At 43.5% G+C, this 24,055-nt stretch overlaps 1 protein-coding gene across 8 annotated transcripts in view; it reads left to right on the top strand.

The window, feature by feature from the left end:
• Nucleotides 1–19,368, top strand: part of ZNF536 (zinc finger protein 536) — a 437,649-nt gene extending 418,281 nt beyond the window's left edge. For all 8 annotated transcript variants that reach the window (XM_081275613.1, XM_081275615.1, XM_081275611.1 and 5 more), the window contains one exon: nucleotides 16,529–19,368. In XM_081275613.1, the coding sequence (XP_081131739.1) occupies nucleotides 16,529–16,773 (245 nt within the window). In that variant the 3' untranslated portion in view covers nucleotides 16,774–19,368. The remainder of the gene's footprint in view (nucleotides 1–16,528) is intronic.
• Nucleotides 19,369–24,055: the final 4,687 nt, after the last annotated feature.

Raw genomic sequence — 24,055 nt, 5'->3', positions numbered from 1 at the left:
TTTTCTTCCTACGGATTTTTCTTTTTTATTCTGAAGATAGAATTACTGTTTGTAAGCATCTGAAAGTCATTAGAGGCCCTGCAGTCTGTCAGGTGTCGACGCAAGAAACTGCTGAAACCAAACGGGTGCCCGCACCGAGGGCTGGGAATTTGTCATGTGCTGATGAGCAGTTATAATAATATATGAGCAAATCACAAGCATTCTGCAAATTAATCAAATTTTTTTCCCCCTTCTCCCTTGTCTCTGGGAGAGTGGCTTTGCAGGCAGACGTAGGTGAAGCAGTTTTACTCACAGATGGTCGATCTGGCATCAGATGGAATTTATATAACAGTAATTCTGATTCCCTGCCAAAGTAGCAGTGAACACACCAGGGAGATTGTAGAAGGCAAGTCATGTGGTTTTGCTGAGGTTGTTGTGGGAAGTTTAAGGGGGGAAATCTCAAATTCTCCTCTTTGCCTTTACTGTTTTTGCCTGAAGGGCCAGAAACGGTACGCCATTCTGCCATGGGCGAAATCCGTCACATCTCTTCTTGTGACTTGCGCTGAAAGAGTGCTTCGCAGCTGTTGGAACTGCTGGCGGTGACAGAGCCCCAAGACCCCTGATCCTTGCTCGCTCCTTACAAGATTTAAAGGGGATTGGGTTCAGGAGGTGGCTGCCCTACACGCTCCAAGGAGGGAGCCCTGCCTCCTCCTGCCTGCTGCGTGCGCTTACCCTCCTGCTCCCGGAGGCCCAGCTAAACCTACGAGGGCTTTTCTTTTCAAGTGTTTTATTAAATGAAGAGTCTAACAACCCTCACTTTAATTACACACGGGCTCCGTTTATAATTCCTCTGGATTTATTCAAGTAGTTGAAAACGATGGTGCTGGTGATTAAACCGATCATCTTAGTTTAGCAGCTACAAAACCTGGGAGTGGGTTAGTGTGTAAGTGTGCAACGGGGTGCCCGTGTGTGCCGGCACATGGGTGCTTGTTCTGAGGCCTCTGACACGCCCCCTGCACCCTGGCCCAGCTTCCTTCTCCCTCGGGAAACCGTGTCTGGCACGGGATAAAGGGGTACACAAATTGGCCCCTTTGGGGCAGCACATTGAAGGACCTGCTCTCACCGCAAGGTGTTTTTCCCTCTGCAGAAGGGAAAGTAATACCAAGATGGCGTGGAGACTGCATTATGCAACAAAGTCCTGCTGCTGTGGGCTCTTTTTTTTTTTTCCTAATGTAAAGCCCTGCCCATTTGTTTTGGTTTACGTGACTACAGAGAAATAAGTGGATTAGACGGAAACTTTAGCATGCTTCATTGCAGCTGGGTGCCGACATCTGTCATTCCTCAGCCATATTCCAGATCATGCCAGCCAGAGAAAGCAAAGTCTGACACCTTTGATTTTTTAGAGAGAGCCTTTTATAGGGGGAAAAAAAGAGAAGAAAGGAGTAGCATTTCCTTTGTGACTTCATGAAAGAAAAAAAAGAAAAACACCTCTCTTCCAGGCTTCCTTTTATTTATTTATTTTTGGGCATGTGGCACTCAGCCACGGCTGAAGGCTGGAAAGTTTAGGCTTCCATCTTCCCTTTCTTCTTTGTAATTTTTCTATTGTTCACGGTACCAATTTGTTGAATGGGGCACGATAAAAAAAGTAGCTGTTTTCAATTAATTCATGTGCCTGTCTGTATGGATCTATACCTTGGGTACCGAGGGTTGATGTTGGTTCCTTTTTGGAAAAGAGGGATGTGCGATTCTCTCCCTCACACATAAAACTCTCATTAACACCACACAACAGCACTGGATTTTGATGGCGTGTGCCTGCTCCCACAACACTATCTTTGGTGAGATGCTCTCTAACCCATATGCACCTCCACCTCTTAAGAAACACACTCATGTTTTTATGAAAGATATGGGTAGATAGCGGATTACCCGCAGATAATCTTGGATACCAGCTTTTAGTGCACTGATATTTATTTACCGAAAGGATTGTGTGCCCCCACCCGAGTCTGTGCCAGTGCGACACAGCGCGCATAGCACACCCTTGGCACGAGTGGAGTTCCGATATTGGCCCCCCTCCCATATTTAAATTGTACAATAAAACAGAAAGTACAATTAAAGGCTGATGTGTTCATTTTAAGCGACACAATGGAAAACAGGAAACCATTGAACCAGCGGAGACCACCCACTTGTTTATTTCGCAGGGTGTGTACCGGAATGCAACCCATCTGCTGAATGAGAAAACACACAAAAGCCGCACCCAGCTTCCCTACCCCACCCCTGAGTAAGGTGAGAAGTGGGTTTGGGAGACTGGAGAGATTGAGAACTCTGATGCCCTCCAGTTCCCAGCTGGAGATGGCCAGGGGTACAGTGAGCCAAAGGGCAAGAGGATGCCAGGCACTGAGTTCCAGGAAGCAGGAGGAACCCCGGGACCTAGCTCCACAGTGACTGCCTCTGGGAAGATCTTGCCAGACCTCCGAGTTTTTAAGAGAAACTGGAAATCTACATTTCTATGTGAAATCTTTTTGTTTTTAAACATTGAGGGTGCATTATAATTAAAAGTAAATAGTGTTGGGGACAAAAAAAAATTGTGTGTTAGCTTCCAGCTTGTGACCTCTTAGGAGAATGGGTGTTCAGTGTAGTGGTGGGATCCATGGTACTGTCACTTGACCACTGCACGGGACAATCTGTGGGCTGTGGGGAATCAGGTCAGAGTGGGTGGTGCCATGCCAACTCTCCCCAGGAAGTGGTGGAGTTGGGGGGTACGGTGGCGAGGAAAGAGCAGAGTTCATGGAGCTGTGAGTGGGAAACTGAGCCTTGCTGTAGGAAACAGAGGAAAATGCAAAAACATCCAGTGAGCCAAGGTGCACCTGAATATGACCTTCAGCTCTCCTGGAGAATGACCGGCAGAGTATGGCAGCATTAAAGAGACATGGAACACTTGGACTTTCTGGGAGAAGCAATTAGCAGGAGGGGTGGGGCATTCTACCTAGGAGCACCAGCAAGGACGGGCAGCATGCAGAGGAGGGTCCTGCATGCTCCTAAGGGGTGGCCTGTGCTGAGGAAGGAAGTCTATCTAGTTCAAGGTGAAGAAAAGCAAGGTGCAGATGTGTGCTCCCCACTTGATCAGGAGCTAAGATCCCCCTGTCCAAGGTCAGGGCTACCTTGTTGGGGCTCACTCTCTCATCTCCCACCCCAGGATGTCTCCCCGGTTCTTGTAAAAGTGAAAATTTGGGCTGGGCAGGGGAAGTCACTCACCAAATCCACATCCTGTGAAGCCCTCTGTGAGCAGTCCTTAAAGGACTTAACGAAGTGCCTAATAGTGTGGTGCGTTAGGTAAGTGCTTCAAGGAGGAGTCAGGATTTTGGCAAGTCTCACTGGAAGGAGCCTTGGGGGCTGTAAGTGGGCAGGTTTGGAGCAGGAGTAGCAAGGTGCATTAGGCAGGAAGGATTTTCCATTTGGAAAGCCATGCAGAGGAGTCAAGATGCTGTGGGCGAAACAAGGAGCCATCGAAGGTTTTAGAGAGGAGGGGTGGACACAAGTACACACGGGATTCGGGGAGTTGGCTTGGAAGGTGCTCTGCATCCTCCTCTTTCACTGTGGCTTTGAGATGGGCTGTCGACCCAGTGAGCCTCATGGTGCCCAGAGGAGGGTTCACACAGGGCAGGACTGGCTGTCACTGCTGCTAAATTCCCTCCATCCTCATGGCCGGTCTTGTTGCACAGGGACTTCAGATAACTGTGCTTATCCCAGTGTCCCTAAGAAGGGAGCATGTGGGTATTTTTTTGCCATTTTGAGTACCGCCTTAATAATTTTTACTTAATATTTAAAAATTGATTTATTAAAAACTTTTTTAAAAAATCCTTTATTTATTTATTTTAGTGATAATAATATCCAAGTCTGATTCACGAGTGTTTTCCTAAGGCTATTAAATTAAGAAGAGTTCTGCTTCCTTCCATTTAAAATCTCCCATCCCAGTGCAATGTTACAGCCCCCCCCCCCCCCCCCCCCCCCGCCAATGTTGGGAGACAGAAGACAGTCTCTGCCGGTGGGAGGGGGGCTGCCAGCCCCTGTACTCCCAGTGTTCTCTCACATTAGGGCCACTGTCCTCTCGCTTTGGCCTCTCCAGCACTTCTATCCGGATTAAATGCGCTCACCCAGAGACAAACTCTGGGTATCATTAGAGTATTATTATATTACACATCTAAAAATCTTCAAAAAAGGAAAGTAAGTTCATCGACCCTTTGAAGGTTATTTAATGATAAACATAAATGCTTTCATACAATCCAGGGGATGATTTAAGATCCTGGATCAATAGTGGCTGTTGAGCGCTCGCTGCCGGGGAGGTAGACTGACCACCCTGGCAGGCCGGTGCCTCCAAGGACCACAGCAGCCTGGGGCAGACAATAGCCATGGGAGGCAAAGCCCACAAGGTGTGGCCCCAGCCTGGGAAGGAAGTCGCCAAGGAAGGTGGCCTCCCTGAGCCCAGGACAAGGAAGGGCAGGAAGCCCTGAGGAGGTTCTGGGCTGTGTGTGAGGTGGGGCAGGGCCTGAGCTGGGCCCCACACCCTACCAGCCGCCCACCAGAGAAGCTCTCTTCAGACCCCTCCTGGAATTTGTCTTCCTCCAGGCATGCATATGCACTCAACTTGAACCTGAAGCTACAGGGAGACAGTAAATCACAGTAGGCTAAGCTCTGGCTGCAGACTGAAGCTGGGCTCCGCCATTCTTTGGCTTTGGGGTCCTGGACAAACGTGCAGCCTCTCAGAACCTCTATGTCCCTATTTGGCAAGTGGAGATTCTAACATTTGACTTAAGCACTGTCAGAGGAATCAAAATGTGCATAGATCATGGCTCCCGTGTCATAGGCACTTAATAATGAGAATATCTTGATACCCATCAATCGTCATCTATTAAATGTTTATGTCACTTTTTCACCAGGCCACGCATTGACCAAGCATTAACACCTGTTCTCATTTAAACCTCACAACAAACAGCTCTATGCCCAAGCTATTATGATTATGACCATTTTACAGATAAGAAAACTGAGACTCAGAAAAATTAAAGAGCATACACAGCCCAGAAGATACACAGGTGAGGTCTGAGTGTGGCTGTGTGAGCTGAGACTCACCCAGTCCTAACCACCATGCTTGAGTAATAAATGATGCAGTGCCCCAGTTGGGCTCTGAGATAGTGGGCCCAGCTGGGAGTCCATGGGCTTCTTCCTTCTGCTGAGCCGCCGACTTGTGTCTGTGACATTGGGATCATTCTCAGCTCTGGCCATCTCCCTGTGTGGGGTGTTGGGATCTCCCTATTCACTGCAAATCAACCAGATTCACTTTTAAAGAAACTTTAAAAAGTAATTTTTAAAAAACATTTTAGCATGGATTTGGGTTTACCAAAGAGTTGCATAGGTAGCACAGAGAATTCCCATATCTCCCAGCCAGTTTCCCCTATTATTAACATCTTACATTAGTACAGTACATTTGTCACAATTAATGAACCAATATTGATACATTGCTATTAAGCAGAGTACATATTTTATTCATATTTCCTTACTTTTTACCTAATGTCCTTTTCCTGCTCCAGGATCCCATCCAGAGACCATATTGCATTAGTTGTCAGGTCTCTCTTTGGGCTCCTCTTGGCTGTGACAGTTTCTCAGATTTTTCCTGCTGTTGATGACCTTGACAGATCGGAAGAGTGTTTTGCAGAATGACCGGTTATTGCAATTTCTCAGGATTGGACTGAAGTTACGGGTTTAGGGAAGAAAGATGATAGAGGTGATGTGCTCTTCTCAGATCAGATCAAGGGTGCCCACCATCAACATGACCCTGGTCACCTGGCTGAGGTGCTCTGGGTCAGGTTTCTCCACTGTCAAGTTACTCTGTGCTCCCTTTTCACACTACGCACTTTGGAAGGAAGTCACCATGTGCAGCTCATGCTTCAGAAGGGAGAACACATGCTCCACCTCCTCCAGGGGTAGTAGCTATGTGGATTACACAGAATGCACAGGGCATTTGATTCTGCTCTCCTGGTATTGACTGATTCAATCATTGATGTCCGTATGATGTGTGGATTTTTTTTTTTGGGGGGGGGTTATGATTTGACACATTATCTACTTTCTCACTTAAATTGTTCCAGCTTTGAGCTTCGGGGAGATCTTCAGTTGTTTCCTTGCCATTTTGAAATACACATCAATGTGTGCCTTTAAAAAAAAAAAAATATATATATATATATATATATATATATATATATATATATATGCTTTATTTGAAGTAAGGTGTTGCTAAGTTGCTCAGTCTGGCCTTGAACCTATGATTCTCCTGACTCAGCCTCCTGAGTAACTGAGATTATAGATGTGTGCCACTGTGTCTGAACTTTTTTTTTTTTTTTTGAGAGTGGTACTAGAAATCAATGTCATAACTACTATGCCCTCTCGGTTGATAAACAAGGAAAAATATGCATGTATATTAATCCCTCTCTACAAACCTATCTATATTGCATATATTAAGCCAAACATGAGTTAACAGTGATGTCTCTGATCTATTACCACACGGATCAAAATTCACTTTTAAAATAAGTACATTTTTTGAGTAGCCTTTTAAATTAAAACCCAAATCACAGGAAATTTAAAACCTAAAATTATTTGTACTAAGGATATTCCAGAGTGTTTTAGCATCTTTGATTAGATGGATGAATATTTTTTTAAAAAAACTGAAAACATAAATTATGTACCTGATTGGAACCATTCATGCCTATTTGGAATTAAGGAAATTAAAAAAGAGGTCTAATATATGCAATTGAGAAAATGGCTCTTTATGTAGGCCTCGTTGGTACTTGTTTATGTACATTTTTACTGATCTCATTGCCCCTGCTGGCCTCTTGAACCTGGGAAAAGATGACTGACGGTCCTGGGCCTCTCAATTTGTAGCTTCAGGGTTAAAGCAGGGAACATACAAGAAGAAGCAGCAGGTGAGGTCTGGGAGGAATTCTAGTCCCAGATGGACACCAGACCACCACCGGGCCCATGAATTTGCTGTCACCACTATACCTATGGATTCCTCCCAAGCGGGCAGGTCTACCTATGGGGACCAAATTTCTAACATACCCAACTGGCCCCAGAGGTGAGCCAATTCTCACCTACTGGCATGCATTTTGCAGATGTCCTTGGTTTTTAGGAATCCAGTGGGCTCTGGTTTGGGTACAGGGGGGAGACCTGGTATTATTAGGAGCTTCCTGGTGCCATATGGAGGCAGCTCCTCCCAAGCTCTGTGTGTGGAAGCTGCCTCTGAAGGTTACTGCCCTCCACCTTTTTACCTGGTCCAATCTAGAAGACAAGGCCATACAATATGGAAGCCGTCTGGAGTAGCTTAGAATACAATTGGCTCTCTAGATCGGCACATCATGGATCAGTGGGTTCTGCGTCTGTGGAGTCAACCAACTGTGGACCCAAAATATTTGGGAAAAAAAATTCCAGAATGTTCCAAAAAGCAAAACTTGATTTTGCCACATGCTGAGCACCATGAATGAAGTGATATCGGAACACGCCTTCCTGCAGTCTCCTGACATTTCACAAACCCTCAGTCTCTCCAGCCCTTCTTGTTTGCACATTGCCGACCTCATATCTGGCTTGTGGGTCCTGTAGTTAGGCCTATGATGGTTGGGTCTGTACTGAACGAGTATGGACTTTTTTCTCTTGCTATTGTTCCCTAAACAGTACAGCATAGCAACTATTTTTCGAGTACTTAAAGTTATATTAGGTATTTTAAGTAATCTAGACATGATTTAAAGTATGTGGGAAAATGTAAGTTATATACAAATATAACTGTCATTTTATATAAGGGACTTGAGCAGCCACAGATTTTAGTATCCATGGTGGGAGGTGTCTTGGAGTCAGTCTCTTCCAGATACCCAGAGTCAACTGTACTCCTTGATTCCATAATTCCAATGACGATTTCTCAAGTCCCAGAATTTGATGGGCTTCTGGAGACCACTGGGATATCCATGCCTATAAGGGATATATATCTCTCTCTCTGTCTCTCCCACACACATAAGCATACACACATGCAAAGTCCACGCCCTTTACGTGTGTTCATGGACTACCTCTTGGAGCACCTTTAGTTCCTAATTGAACATCCCAGTCTGCAGAGAATCCTCTGGAAGGAGGCTGCAGACAGGACAGGAGTGAGCGGCAAGACAAGAATGTGCTTAGAAACTACCCGATCAGAAACCAGTTCACTGTACATTCCCGACTCTGGTCAGTCATTCACTTCCCTGGCCAGCTTTTCCTATTGTGACACGGGGAGGCCCTCTCTGCCAGGCTGCCTCCCTGATGGCACTTGTCAGGAACCTTCAAGGCCACTCCCGCTACTGCGCTTTGAGGAGAGGGCATGGGCACATTCTCACCCAGCAGGACGGATCACCAGGGGCTGGTCACCGACCCTCTCCCCACTCTCTCATCCGTCACCCACACCCGAGGAGGATCCATTAGTTTGGAAAGTCTGGAGGCCCCAGAGATGCAGCCCCCATTTCTCCCATGCAACCAGCTGCCCACAGTGTTGAGCTGTAAATGAATGGATGGTCCCCCCAAGGGCAAGAATTTTCTTCTCCCCCTTAGGTGCAGGGAAAGAACAGACATTTCCATCGTACCAAGTAAGAAAAATATCTCGTTTCCTCACTTTTGTTATAAACAATGTACGACTTGCTTTCTCCTTACCCCTCTTGACCCTCCACACTGTATACATATTTATATATTATTCATAGTGGATTAAAAATGAATGTGCTCTTTACCACGGCTCTACGGCACAGTGACAATACAAATTAACGTATGATGTACTTACTTTTTGCATGGCAGTGATGGGAAATGTTGATGGCCTCAAAGTGAGAGGTAGAGAGAGAAGAGCGAGGGCGGGCGGGCGGCCGGGGGGGAACCCATCTGGCACCTTTGAGGGCTCGGGGCCCTGGCTACAGGCAGACGAGGATCGTCACTTCTTTTCTCCCATGGGATGGGGTCCCACCTTCCCAGGGGGCCTGTGAGCCTGGCACCTGTCCACCTCTCCTTGACCACACTGACCTTTTCCTAGAAACCTGAGCTGATCCCTGGCTTCCTGTCCCTGCGCCCCGGCTCAGGCAGGTCCCTCTGTCTGCAGGAGCACTGAGCTCTCTCCCTTTCCTCTCTCCTGTTGGCTTCTCCTCCATGTTTCTGGACCCGAGAAGTAGGTGATGGACATCTGTTATGTGCCAAGCGTTGTGCTGAGCGGTAACAGCAATAATCAAAGCAAGCAAACCACCCGAGTAAAAGCCCAGCCCCTGACCCTGTAGAACTGACAATCCATCGGGGGATGAAAACAGCCATGATGGCTTTATTTGTTCATCTACTGATAGTTTATTGATTGCTCTACTGATACTCGGGGTAGCCTCTCTACTGAGTTTGCTATAATGTGTTTCACGGCCACCTTGGCAGGTTTAGAATCATTAAGGAAGGGCTTCCAGAGGTAGAGGCAGAGCCATGGAGGACCGAAGGATGAGATCACGGGGCATGGAGAATTACAGATTGAAGAAATGAGGAAGGAGGGCTGGGGATGTGGCTCAAGCGGTAGCGCGCTGGCCTGGCATGCGTGCGGCCCGGGTTCGATCCTCAGCACCACATACAAAACAAAGATGTTGTGTCCGCCGAGAACTAAAAAAAATAAATATTAAACAAATTCTCTCTCTCTCTCTCTCTCTCTTTAAAAAAAAAAAAAAAAAGAAATGAGGAAGGATTATGCAAAGGTCCCGAGGCAGGAAAGAGCATGAAGCATTTGGAGACCCACAAAAGGTGGGGGCTTTGAGGAGAGGAGAATAGAAGGATGTTCAGGGACCCCTATTCCTCCTGGCTGGACTCTCAGAACCCCTAATTGCCTCTACCATGTCACAATTGGCATTGTTTCCAAGTGCTGTCTTGGATCTAGCCCCTCACTGTCCTCACCCCGTCCTCTCTGGGGCTTCCTTCCAGCAAGAGGTGTGACCTCCAGCAGATCCCAACCCAAGTGTGCTGCACTTCACCCCAGTGAAATGCAACTGTTAATGACCAGTTCCTTTAGACTCTGAACCTCTCACAGTTTCCCGGAGACCCCAGTCTGAGGCAGTGGCTCAAGGAGAGGCAATCTCTGACGCTTGGACCAAGGCAGTTGGGGCCAGTTGGCACCAGAGAGCATCCCACCAAGGGCTTGTGGGGTCAGTCCCTTAGATGAAAGACAAAGCCTCTCCTCCCCTAATCGAGCTTAGGTAACAACCTAATGACGACAAGGAAACACTGACCGTAACAAAGACACTCTGTCCACGCTCTGTGTAGGTTAGTTCTTCACCTTGGGGCTCCCCATGCTGCTCCTGGGAGGTGGTACTAGTCCTCCTCATTTTCAGGGGGTGCAGACCGGAGCCTTGAGAGAGCTAGCTCAAAGCCAGACAGAGGGGAGGGAGACTGAAGTTCAGCCGTTAAGAGTCCTACCCACCTCATGAAGGAAGGACAGTAGGGACGTGACCGTCTGAACCCAAGTTCCTCGCCAGATCTGACCCTGCCCACTGCCAAGTAGGAAACCCAAAAGAAGGCTAGGATGCCAGACCCCAAGACTTTGCATTTAGCCAAAGCTGGAGTGTGGTGCTTCTCAGTGGGGTCAAATTTGGGCGAGGCCATGGTCTTAATGCTACTCTCCAATGGGAAACTGACCAGAGAGGTCCTTATTCCCTTCAATTCAACCACCATGAAGGACAATTGGATTCACCTTGTTTTTTTTTTTTTTTCTTTAAACAGGGCTTGAACCCAGGGTGCTTAACCACTAAGCCGCATCCCCAGCCCTTTTAAAAATATTTTATTTAGACCCAAGGTCTCACTAAGTTGCTTAGGGTCTTGCTAAGTTGCTGAGGCTGGCTCTGAACTTACCATCCTCCTGCCTCAGCCTCCAGAGCTGGGATTACAGGTATCACCTTGTTCCTGAAGTTTCTTCTGCTTCTTAGAAACAGACAAATTCTACTAACTCTTTGTTGTCACCTTTAAACCTGGGGAATCACCAATTTGATTTCTAGTCTAACAAGATGGCCCAAGCAACATGGCGGGTATCCCATTATAATGGGATGGGGGAAAATGGATTCTTCTCTGGCCACAGGATGACCTATACCCATCTAGAGATCTGATTTCCTCTGGATCTACGGCCACTTTGGTGGAAGGTCAGCAAATTCCCAGCTGAACTGCATGGGTCTCTCCAGCTGCCTGTGGCTTCAGGTGGCCCGACTTCCCCACTCACAGCCACTGGGAACATAATGTGAAGGAGTCCTCACTCCTGGGGCTTGTTCTCAATCCCTTGCTTATATTCTCTGACCAAAAGCCAACAGACCTCAGTGTCATTGTGTTTGCGCCAATATCAGGGGCTTTACATGCACAGATGGGAATAGAAAAGTTTGAAACTTTTCATCCCGATTTAGCTGGACTCAGAAATGTGTCAAGTGTCCAGAAGTGCTTTGCATAATAACAGCTTTCTGTTTGAGAATCAAGGCTCCCATCACCAAAGGATGAGCCTTTTGCTGAAATTTGATTCTTGGGAGATCAGAATGCTTTCCTCTGGATATATCATGACTTCTCCAATCCCCTTCCCACAGAGGAAACCCCAAGTTTCTTCCCAGCACTTGCTTTTAATTGAGTCTCATGGAAAATTTCCACCAACATCCCAGGAGGATGTGTGTGAGTGTTTAAATAATATATTAATCTATATAACAAAATGCATTATAATTATACACTAAGCAACACGTGTGTATGTATGCATATGTAAATGTTAAAAATAACAGAAATGTATTATAATCATGCATAGATGATGTATTTGTGTGTGTGTGTGTGTGTGTGTGTTTTATCCCATGAAAACACATTGTAATCATAATCCTTGTAAGGATTTTGGAGAATTAAAGGATCTGAGCATTTTATATTCACTGGAAATTTGTTCTAAAATTAAATCTTGCAGGTTTGCTGCATCTTAACTTTCTTGTCTGTCCAAAGAAGTGGACATTGCCATAAAGCCCCTGTATGAGGATAAACATGCAGAAACAAATGTGAAGAATTGTAGAATGTAGGTCTTTGGGGTCTTGGGGAGCTACTATTATTATCTAAAATGTTTCTACTTACAAGGCATATTATAAGATCAGGATTTCTTATGATTCCCGTATCGCATGGACGTCCTTCTACAAACGTAGGCACACCTAGCTTTAGATGCATTTACAAATAGATTTCCATCGCACCAAAGTTAAAAAGAAAACCAATTCAATAATGGTTTGACCGCTGAAGTATCCAAATCTGCCAGAATTATCGTACATCATCTTTGACTCTACCAAGAAGTGGAGTTTCAGAATGTAACCATAGGATCAAATCGTGATGAATATTTTAAAATCGATTGGTGGGGAAAAATGTACTAAGTGCTTTTATACCAAGTTGGCCAATTCAAAAAGGCTCTCATTGCAAATAAAGGTGATATCTGAAGTCCTTCGTTGAGTGTGCCAAGAGGCAAGTTGCCTGGCTCCTGGGGAGATAATGTTTGCAGAGAGGGCAGCTTTTCCAAAGGTTGCAGAGTGCGATTCCTAAATGAAGTTATTATTCAGCCATGATGATAGAAAATATAATAAACAGCTTTGGCCGATGAACAGAAACAGTTGAAGAAGGGAAGAGCCGATCTGATCTTAGTGAACTGAGATAGACTCCAACCATCTATGCCTGGGTCATTTGGCTTCATAGCTCTGCTACTCTCTTTGCATCATGGTGCCAAAAGTTTTGACTTTATTTTTAATTTTCATTTACTTATCAATTGGAGTTCTTAACACCAAAGACGCGTCATCGTGTGATGTTTTGTACGACCAAATTATTATCATGATGTTAAATCAAATGGTAGACAGTGTTCTCTCCTAAAATGTGAGTTGCCACAGTCAGTTGCCCTTGGTGGGAACATTAGAGTACCATCCATTTGTGAAAGGATTTGGACAAAACCTTAAACAAGTGTTTCTTGGGTTTTCCTGGCATTTCAGATTTTCCTGATTTTTTTTTTTTTAATGATCTTCTATGCCTTAGGTCTCCAGCTATAATTTTGAGCTCTACTTTCTCCTGCTAATTTTTCTTTTAGAAAAACTCAAGTCCTTTCTCAGTAAGAGCTAGACACAGCTTAATGGGCACAGAGATGGCAACTTCATGTATTGATGGTAGAATTCTAGAGGCTCAATATTCTCTCAGAGCTGTTTGGAGTGGAAGACCTCTTGAAACTCACTGGAATCCAAGTTAGCCCTGACTTGGGTCCACTATTCCGGTAGTGAAAATAAACATGGTTTTCTCTATGCCAGTGCTTCCAACTGGCACTCATCTTAGTCTTTCATCCATTGCTGTAACAAAATCCCTGAGACTGAGTATGTTGTAGAGAAAAAAAAGTTTATTTAGTTAATAGTTCTGGAGATGTAAGGGCACAGGATTGGCTTCTGTTTGACTCTGTTGTGACTTCTGGCCATATCACAACATGGAAGACAGCATGGCATGAGCATGTTCAAGAGGGAGAGAATCATATGGAAAAATAAGAGCGAAGAGATATTTAGACGTCAGACTTTCTCCTTTTATAACAACTTGCTTTAACATGAACTAATCAGGCTCCCTTGAGAACAGCATGAATCTCTTCTGAGGACAGTGACCCCAGTGACCTAACCCGTGTCCCCTAGTCCCCACCTCTTAAAAGTTCAACCACCTCTTGACGTTACCACACCGGGAACTAAGCTTCCAATGCATGAAACTTTGGGGAACACAATTAGATCCTGTCAGAACCACAGCAACATCCTAATTCTGCCCTGGGTCTCTGCCCCAATTCCAAGATGGTGAAGAACAAGGACCATTTCTATTCCTTGTATAATCCTAGATCTGCATTAGAAATATTAGTTTCAGTTTTCTTCCCCCACCCAACCCAGGGCCTTCTCTGCATCTGTGGGAGAGGTGACCAAACCCCACGGGCAGAGCTGGGTAAGGGGAAAGGCAGGAGAGGAATCCTGCTGGGGAACCTTTCTCTTTCTTGGCAATCATGGCTCAAGTCCTGGCCGCTAATGATCTGCGTTCCTCTTGCCCTGGTGGGGTGTCAGGGAAAAACCAAAGACAAGTGCATTTTTCTTGTGCTTCATTTTGTTCTTATCTCCAACATCTAAGATGTTTGCACGTTGGCTTTTGCAAGTGGGAAAGTTGATCAACTTGAGCCTTGTGTTGGGTACAACGGTGGAAACAAAAGAAGCAAAAATTCTGCCCCCAAACTTAGAATTGCTTTGAACAAAGACAAGGTGAAGCAGAAAGATAATCATAGTTCAGCTCCCTCAGTGCTGGGTGCTGGGGCATGACTCCTGCCTCAGGAATGGTGGCCTCTCAAGGGATCACTATATATATACACAGGAGTCCACAAAGCAGGCACCTCATTGAGCAGAGCCTCAGAAGAGGACTGGGGTTTAGACCTGCAGAGAATGGAAATGACCTTTCAGGGAGAGTAACTCCAGCAAGGTCATAAAGACCCTTCAGAATGAAGCCTATTGGCAGAGGCCACCTGTGGGATGAGGAGGATGCTCTAGAGGAGTCTGGAAAGATGATCGGGCTGAACTAGGACTACCCTGATTACTCTTTCGGGGTAGGATTTGCCATCAAGGATTTGGGTCAAAGAAATCACAGACTGAGCTGCTCCTCCAAGTGCTCACTCTGGTGGCCCTGGGGAGGATGGACTGGAGGTTGGGAAATCAGAATCATGAAGACCTTTCCATAGACTGCCATGGTCACAGTCCAGGCAAGAGTTGATGCCTGGGGTACCCAGCTCTGAAGGGGGGGTTGAAAAGAGAAGGACTCAACAAGTAGAACAAATTGGTCCTAGAGACGGGTTCGTGTGAAGCAAGAATGCAGCCTTGGGAATGCAGCCTTGGTGGGAAGTTGAGCTCCAATAACCAACATTTGGTGGCTTCTACATTCTCAGGGACAAGACTGTTTTGTTAATTAGACACACAGAATTTATGCTATGACTGTTCTAGAAAAGGTGCTGACTATGCTGTTTGGATATTTTCTGGGGTAAATGGTTTGGCCCACATATTTGCTTGTTTATTTTTCTGAGCAAATGAAGTCCAGCTGTGGGTTTTGACCTCTCAGGGTGCTGAGTGGGACAGCGTTCATGAACCCCCCAGGAGTGGGACATCAACTTCCCAGCATCGGAGGAAATGCAATCAGTCCATTGTAAGTTTCCAAACCAGGTACTTGACCAACAGTTCTTCAAGGCAGCAGAATGAGCTGGGCGTGGTGACACATGTCTGTAATTCCAGTGACTTGAGAGGCTGAGACAGGAGGATCGCAAGTTGGAGGCCAGCCTCAGCAGCTTAGTGAGACTATCTTAAAATAAAGAAAAATAAAATAAGGTTGGGAATGTGTCTCAGTGGTACAGCGCACCTGGGTTAGATCCCTAATACAAAAAAAAAAAAAAAAAAAAAAAAAGGCAGATGTGAGTCTCCTGTGCTCCTGTATAAGGAGGAAAAGCAGAGATCAAACAGGGAGGATTAGGTGGGTTGCCATAAGAGTCCTTCTGTTCTAAGTTAGAACCTTTCTGGAAGAGTTCCATTTCAGGGGTCACTCTTCAAATCTAACTTCTTTAAAACTCACACTGGGCCTTGACTATCTGATCAGCCCTGATCAGCCCTGATCAGCCCTGATCAGCCTGGTCACTCCCCTGATACCTTCTGCTGTCTCCCCTGAAAATTCTCAGCTTCTACAAATCCCCCCAGCTCAGCCCTTCCACCCCTGCCTCAGAGCAAGCTCGGTTAACATCCCTCTCACACTTCACCCTCCAAACACACTCCCTCATCATGCTTGCTTTGCTCGTCAATAAAGAGTTCATGGGAGGATAAGAAAGTGAACTGGTTTTGCATTGAGACCTGAGTCTGTCTCCCAGATGGAGGGATTTATGGTTTTTGTGTTAGAGCGAGAGTCGGCAAAGTATAGTTTGTGGGCCGGATCCGCCTCTGGTTTGTTTAAGTACAGCCGGTGAGCTTGGTGAGAATGGTTTTTACATTAAAAAAAAAAATTTGGAAAAAATCCCAAATGAGAATATTCCATCACACCCGAAAATTAGGTGAGATTTGAATTTCAGTGTCCATCACTAAAGTTTTAACGTTTCATCCATAGAAAAGGTGGGGTAATTTATTTCCTGTTCTGAAAGTACTTACAGAATATCTTTAATTTCACCTCTTTCTTGGTCTAAACTTTTTTTTTTTTTAAATCTAACTCTTTATAGAAAAAAAAAATATGCAGGTATTAGGTGCTTTCTCTTCTTCCCCTAAAATGTCTGGGTTAAAAACTCTGGTTACAATGAAGAGTTATTTTAAATCCTAGTTTATGTGTCTACGGTACTGGTTGCTTTCCTATCATTTCCTATTTGATTTTCAAAAAGCCTTATTAAGAATAACATGACGTGTTGGTGATAATGGTCCTTTGAGCATTGGGGCAGGGAGGTGTGAGCACAGCACTGACCGGCCACTTTTTTCCCCCCCCTTAGGTCACAGGCCTTTCCAGTGCCGCTACTGTCCCTACAGTGCCTCTCAGAAGGGGAACTTGAAGACCCACGTCCTCTGCGTCCATCGCATGCCTTTTGACAACAGCCAGTATCCCGATCGCAGGTTCAAGCGCTCCAGAGTCGACTCGGAGGCTTCAGGGAATTTTGAGGAGCCCACGGGTCTCAAGGCGGGGAGCTCAGCGGAGCTAACAGAGGAGGTCAGCAAAGGCCAAGAGGAGACCAACTGAGCAGACCTGCTGTACATTGCAATATTATTTTACCCAGTTTTAAGATGATGCATCTCATAAAAGAGTTTGCTAACTGAATTCCAAGGGGGGGGGGGGAATCATGTACAACCCCCCACCCCACTAGTGTATAGAACATTTAAAAAAATTTTAAAAGATATCTATATATATATTAAAAAAAAATCCCCCAGCCCTTGAACATGGCTGCTAAACTGTTACCTGGCAACAAGTACTTCCAAACAATGCAGATAGGAGAAAAGTGATTTCAAAAAAAAAAAAAAAAAAAAATACACTTGGTGTCCTTGGAGAAAGCTGGGGTCCCTTCCAACTGGAAAGTCGTCTTTGTCCAAAAATAATGCTCTTAACCGAAAAGCGATACCATCTAAATGATTTAACGTTGCCTTGAAGATGGGGGGGCTGTGTTTTCGTTGTTGAAAACACCTCTATAATCTGACACCAGCTGCTGCCATTTGCCTAGCACCCTAATGAGATGTGTTGGGAGGCAGCTGCGGTGCCAGTCAGGCTGGAGCGGTCACTGCAGAGAAAAATCAATTCACGTGGTGTCGTTCTGCACTCTGGGAGAAACCTTAGACGGCCCGCAGCCAGCGCCAGGGCTGACCGGCACTGCAGAGGATTGCCATCTTAAATGTGCATTTTTTTAAAAAAAATACACAGCCAAATGAATCAATGGTCAGGAAGTGTCTGCAGACAATTGTCCATTGCAGGCTTGATGAGTAATTCCTTTTTTTAGATCAAATTGCAGTATTGAGAGACATTTTTTTTATTGTTGATTTCTTTTTTTTTTTTTTTTAATTTTGGATGAAGGTTGATATTAAAAAAAATATTTTTAAGGGTATATTATACCAAATGCTGTTAGGAAAATCAGCCAATCCTATCCATAAAAAGTGTCGGTGAGAAATGGCAATTATGTCATAACAGAAAGATTGTCTTTGATTATGGTTTTTAAAATTTTACTTGAACTTCGAAGGCTGTTCTGGTCCCCCGTTATCAGATATTTTTCCCCCGTATGTTAGTTTTTATAAGTGTCGCAGACATGAAGCACGATTTTCTTCTCCAGCAAGCACTTATGAAATAGCTTGTATTAAAATACGAATCTAAACATCCTGCTCTCTATCTCTGATGAAGAAAACTGTTTGAGTTAAAATGTCTGTTTTTGTAAAACAAATGTGTTCTATATTTTTGTAGATTTTAGATTTTTCTACTGATTGGATACTCCAAATTTTATCAAGTTCTGCACCACACAGAGGGAGATTTTGAGGGTCAACAATAAAACACTCAATTTTTTTTTTTAAAGACAGATTTAAGAAAACTAGTCCAAGGTTTATTCTTGAATCCGCACGAACGGTCTAAAAGTTCTGCCTTTACCATATACTTCTTTGAGTGACATGAAATTGGTGCTGTTGCTTGTGATGGTAGAGAAGTATTGAAGTCTTAACTTCTTCTAAAACAGAATCCTTCAGACTTAAAAAAAAAAAATAGTCAATATTTCCTTGCAGGCTGGGAGCACACAATAAAACCCCAGGGCCTTAAAAACTTTAGCTCTGCCTACAGCAGTTTACAAAAATACTAAACTGCAATCAATGTAAATATAATTCTTAGAGCTATCCTGAGACCAGAAAGAATCTCAGGCTAATAAGGAATCCGGTTTGCATATGCTGTCAAAAGGGTGTCATCTAATGGAGGTTTCAGTGTAAATGAGGTCGATGTGCAACTTGGACCCATCTGGCATAGAGCAGGCTGCTTTCTTGTTTTTCTAGTCTAGTTTTCACTGCCTTACTTAAATCGAGTTGATAAACTTAATGCAACTGTTTCTATGATCCTAGAGAAAGGACTGAAAATGTTATTGAAAACTTTCTGACTGTAGTAAGCTTTAGGATTTTAACTGCACTACTGTGTTTGGTGACTGTGCCAGTCGCTTGCTTTCTGTGTGTTTGCCCCGCCTTTGGTATCTTAGCAAAGAAAAATTTAAAAAAAGAAAAAAAGAAGAAAAAAAAAAAACAAAGAAAAATGAAAAAAAAAAAAGAGGAAAAAAAAGTGGAAAAAAAAAAAATGAGAGCCACATTCCATTTCTAGCACTTTCGGAGCTCTTTTTCAGTATTCTCTCGTGTCTTCTGGGCATCGTCAGATGCGACAGGCAATAATTCTGTTTGTGACACCGGGAACATCCCCTCTTCTTTGTGGAGTGTGTGTTGATTCCATTTTGTCCAGTGCTACCGTCCTTATTTCCCCCCTCTGACACAGGCCTCTTTTCCAGAACATTTGTAACTTGTAATACAAACAAGTGACAGCCGCCGTGATACAGTGTCAGTTTCTGAATGTCATCAGGTTCTCATATCTAAACATGTCAAGTTTTTTCCCCTGTAACTTCTGTAGTCTGTGATGCTGGTCATAATACTGTCTACATTCCTACGCAAAGAACAACAACAACAAAAATCTATCTTGGAGGAAATCTGAGATCAATAGAGTAGAGGATTTTGTTGCTATGCTTGTAACAAGTAGAAGACTTTGTATTTAAAGTTTATTCTTGGTCATTATTTATTATTATAATACATCAGTTGACAGAACTTTATTCTGGTATAGAAAGTATTAAAAGTTGTTTTTTCAGCAATGACTGTTTTCTTTCTGCTGTTAGAATAAAATGTCTTTGAAGCAGACCGGTTTTATCCAGTGTTTTATGCAATAAAACCTCTACCTCCAGATTAAAAAAAAAAAGAAAGAAAGAAACATCTTTTTCCTATTTGTTTATGTTTACTATGGAGAGTAAAACATATTTTTCTAGGTCCATCAGACTTTGGCAAGACTGGGTGAAACACCACGTATAAAAAGTCCTGTAATATTGTGTAGTATGGATGATCTTCAGTCTACTTTTTCAAGTTGAATGAGTATCTCTGCAGTGTGTGTGTGTGAGTGCGCATGTATGTGTGCACATGCAAGTTCATGGATGCACTATACTTTTTTAAGTGTTTGCAGACATTGGTTTCAGTAATGTAAACTTATGAAAATACTTATGCTTCTCATATTAATTATATAAAACACTTAAAGCATTGGGGTCTGATATTCCCCTTTGCTGGTATAGTAAGTTTTTTTTTCTTTTTTATTTTTCTAAAAAAAAAAAAATCATTACGTGCAAGGAAGTCTTTTACCTCCAAATTATCAAAGGAGAGTCTGAATTCTTCCTCTAGAAGAAAAGGAATAGAACAAAGAATAATAAAGTCTATGGTATCAGGGGCTACAGAAAAGCAGATCCCTGACATTGATTTGAAAAGATTTGAAGTGTATGCTCAATGCTTGATGTACAGAGCTTCTTTTTGATTTTTTTTTTGTGTGTGTTGTTTTATTTTGGTCTCAAAAACAAGCTTGTATAGTGCATGCCGAGGTTCTGGAATACGGAGGGCCCTGGAGTATTGAAAGCACACGCAGCTGCTCATATTCCACAGGGATTTGTAAGCTCACTGTGTTTCAGAGAGTGAGACTATTGGGGTCCTTGGGTGAAAGCAGATGAGTTCAATGACATTGTCATCAGTCTGGACTGCGTGTTATTACGAACATCACAGGTGAGTGGAAGGTAACAGTCCTTACTGTTAGGATGAACACATTAGGGAAGAAAGGCTCATTTAGAAGTTTGCAGGAGAGGTCCTAACTTTTGCCCAAACTACATCCATGGTGGGGAATAAACCCACAGGGGTCAGAGAGACATCATGGTGGCAAGGAGAGAAGCCCAAGAAAGATAGGATCTCCTGTGGGCTGAGAGAGCACCTTTTGATAGGGCTGAAGAACCCTCCAGGGTATCTTCCCATAGGGATGTGGCATTATGAGGTACTAGTCACTTAGATTTTTTTTTTTTTGGTCAAGTCTTCTAATTTTTCCATTTTGGCTCAAATTTTGTTTTAAAAAACTGCAATGGGTGGTGGATGAACAAAGTGTGCTGAATCAAAAGAAAGTGATATTATTCTTCCACAAAAAGGAATAAAGAACACTGAGAAATATTACAACATGAACCTTGAAAACATTGAAAAAAGCCAGTTACAAAAAGCCACATGTAATATGATTTCCTTTCTATGCAATGTCCAGAATAGGCAAACCTATAAGGACAGAAAGAAGATTAGTGGTCATCAGGGGCTGGGGGTGGGGAAGAGTGGAGGGTGACCTCTAATGAAGATGAAGTTTCTTTTTGAGGTGATAAAAATGTTCTAAAATTAGATAGGAATGATGGTTGGCCTACTTTGTGAATATACTAAAACCCACTGAATTGTACATTTTAAGAGAATGAGTTTTATGGCATGTGAATTATATCTCAATAAAACTGTTATAGAAAATAAAAATAAAATTGGAAGTAGGAGGTATTTTTAAGATACGTATAAGCATCCATATACATTACTTCCCATCAACATATTTTTGAGCTAATAGTCATAGACAATTGGAGAATTGACTGATAAATTCAGCACAGTGTGAAGAATACAAAATTTGGGGTGTAATGACCTAAATTTGAGCATTAACTCTACCCACTTATTGGATGCACGATCATGAACAATTTAACTGTTCTGAGTTCATTGATCATATCAGAAAAATTATGAGAATTAAATGAAAGAAGGTGGGGAAATTATGTGCACATTTTGTAAAGTACTCTGCAAATGCTTAGGGTTCCTGACTCCTGTGGCATAATAAGTTATGGATACATTGGATATTAATTTCATGCCCACAAAAGCTATACACTAAATAAAATCCTCATGCTTTGGAAAGGGTCCTTGTAGTCAGTTGAGTGGAATTCCTCCACACCTGTTTCCTTCAGGTAAGATAAACCTGGAAAAAATGTCTCACATTTTTGTTTTCTAATTTCTTCATTTGGAAAGTTGGAGTATTAGTAAGTCTTTTACCATTCTTGAGGGTAGGAGAGAGATGGCTGGGGAAAGAGGGAATCCAAGAAGAAAAGACTGATCTTGGGGTTAGATGTTGTCCCACTAGTTCAACAAATATTTACCAAGGAACTACTATGTGCCAGGCATTGCACTATGAGATAGAGATACATTGTCAATTCAGCCCCCCCAAACCACTGTCTAAGGAGAAAACAGACTTTAATAAGATCATCAAATAAATAAATATGAGGGGCTGGGGCTGTAGCTCAGTGTCAGAGTGCTTGCCTAGTATGTGTGAGGCACTGAGTTTGATTCTCAGCACCACATATAAATAAATGAATAAAATAAAGGTCCATCAATGTCTAAAAAATATTTTAAAAAATATGAACTATCTGGAAGAGGAGATTCAAGGAGAACTGGGATTTCCCAGGTGATGGAAGACTTCCTGCAGAGGCAAAGGCAAACTCAGAGATGAAGGAGAGCTGGCTAGGTGGTGGAAGATGTGCTCACAAAGCCCAGGCATTTCTTCAAATCTACTGATTCATCTATAAGTTAGAAAATAACCGTTAACAGCACAAGATTCTTTCTCAGGTTAAATGAGAGTGTACACAGAGAGCTGTGTGGACAATAAGCTGGATGCCACCAAATCAGAAAGACTATTCTCCAAAATGACAATGGCTAGCAACCCCTGACAAGATGGAAATAGTGGTGTCATTCTACAGAGGCACAGCTTCCTGACCCTGCTCAGGCAAGATAAGAGTCAACGCAACACAATGCATATGACGTCTCCAATAGAAGAACAGGGTCTGAGAGGACATCTGATATCTCTTGCATCTAGGTATCCCAGTCCCCTGGGAAAAGGAGCAGATAGGAGGAAGTCTCCAGGCTCCAGTGCAGGATCTTCATCCATTCCAGCTGATCCCTCTGTGAGCGACTGGCCAACGCCAATTACAACATCATCTACTGGTGGAGCCTACATAGGGTTTGCCGGGGACCCAGGGGTTTCCCAGGTCATGAGATTTTCAGGGCTAACACCAGGGACATCCTGGAAAAACCCGAATGTTTGATCATCCTAGATCGAAGCCCACTTCTTCTCAGGGTATATGTCTTGGCTAAACCAAAGCCACAGTTGTCTGTGACAGAGGACACCACTGTAAGGCCCATGCAGGGGAGCCATGGGAACAAGGGGTATCAGAGTTGTTCGTCAATGTGTAACTTGGATTAGAATCTTTCTTGCCCTAGTACATTTGCTGCAAAGGATGAAAGGTCATGGTGTACACAGAGTGCTTTTCTTGGGGCCTGGCACATGAGCATCACTTGATACATTCTTCTTGAGTGACTGAACAGACACCCAGGTGAGGAATGGTTCAAGCATGAATTTCTCTTTCCAGTAACCAGAAGCTGCTGAGCATCAAGATACTGTTTTGTGCTGAGAAACTTTTATAAAGATGATAACCCTGCTGTCTTTTGTAGTTTGGGATTTGCATACTTCCCCATCTCTGTTTAACATCTGTATTGTAACAGTATATTATGAAAACCTCACCTGGTGGGTTGTAAGCACAATCCCAAGGAAATTAGTATTAAATATTGTGATCTTCATTTCAAGATAGAAGGGCTGGGCATGTTCCACCAAACTAGAGGTATGTTTCCATGGGGAAGGAAAAAATTCATATTGTAATGCAATATTAAAAATGTCGCCCAGCTGAGCATTCCATGTAGGGGCTTGTGCAGAGTTTTAATCTCTTCACCTGTTGGTGTTAAGAGAAAGGAGAGATATTGGTGGAGTGGGAGCGGGGAGCAAAGGAGAGAGAGAAAGAGAGAGAGAGAGAGAGAGAGAGAGAGAGAGAGAGAGAGAGAGAGAGAGAGATATTGAGGAAAGGCTTATGTGAACAGGGAAATCACAAGCAAAGAGGAGGGGGAAAATTTAAATGATCCCAGACCGAACTGTTTTGCTGTTAATACAGAAATACAGTGCAAGACACATTTAATGGGCTCTATTTTTTATTATACTATGCTGAATAATTAAGTTTGAGGCTAAGTGTCACATGGATTTATCTTTTAATTAAAAAAGCATGGTTCACGCATATTTGAGTGGTAGTCCAAATAAATGCAATATAGAAATTTATGTTTGTTTATCTAGGTGTTAATTACCTAGAGATTGTTCTGGATTACTTCTTTTTATAAAGTGTCATAGGCTTGTGTCAGAACGAATAAAGCTTGCCCATGGAACCTTATCAATTTGCTAACTATAGTGCTGGCCTGACCTGCCAAGGGGGAGGGGGCAGAGGAAAACTTTGGGGATTGTTATGTATACACAGGCCCCCATTCAACCCACACCAAATAAAACAGTCGTTTTAGAAAATATTCCTAGGACATAAAGGCACAAATATATCTTCGTTGTTTTACAGCGT

This window comes from Spermophilus citellus (genome assembly GCF_964194105.1).
Source record: "Spermophilus citellus genome assembly, chromosome: 18".
Classification (NCBI taxonomy): domain Eukaryota; kingdom Metazoa; phylum Chordata; class Mammalia; order Rodentia; family Sciuridae; genus Spermophilus; species Spermophilus citellus.
The sequence above is the reverse complement of the archived record's forward strand: the minus strand, read 5'-3'. Positions and strand labels throughout refer to the sequence as shown.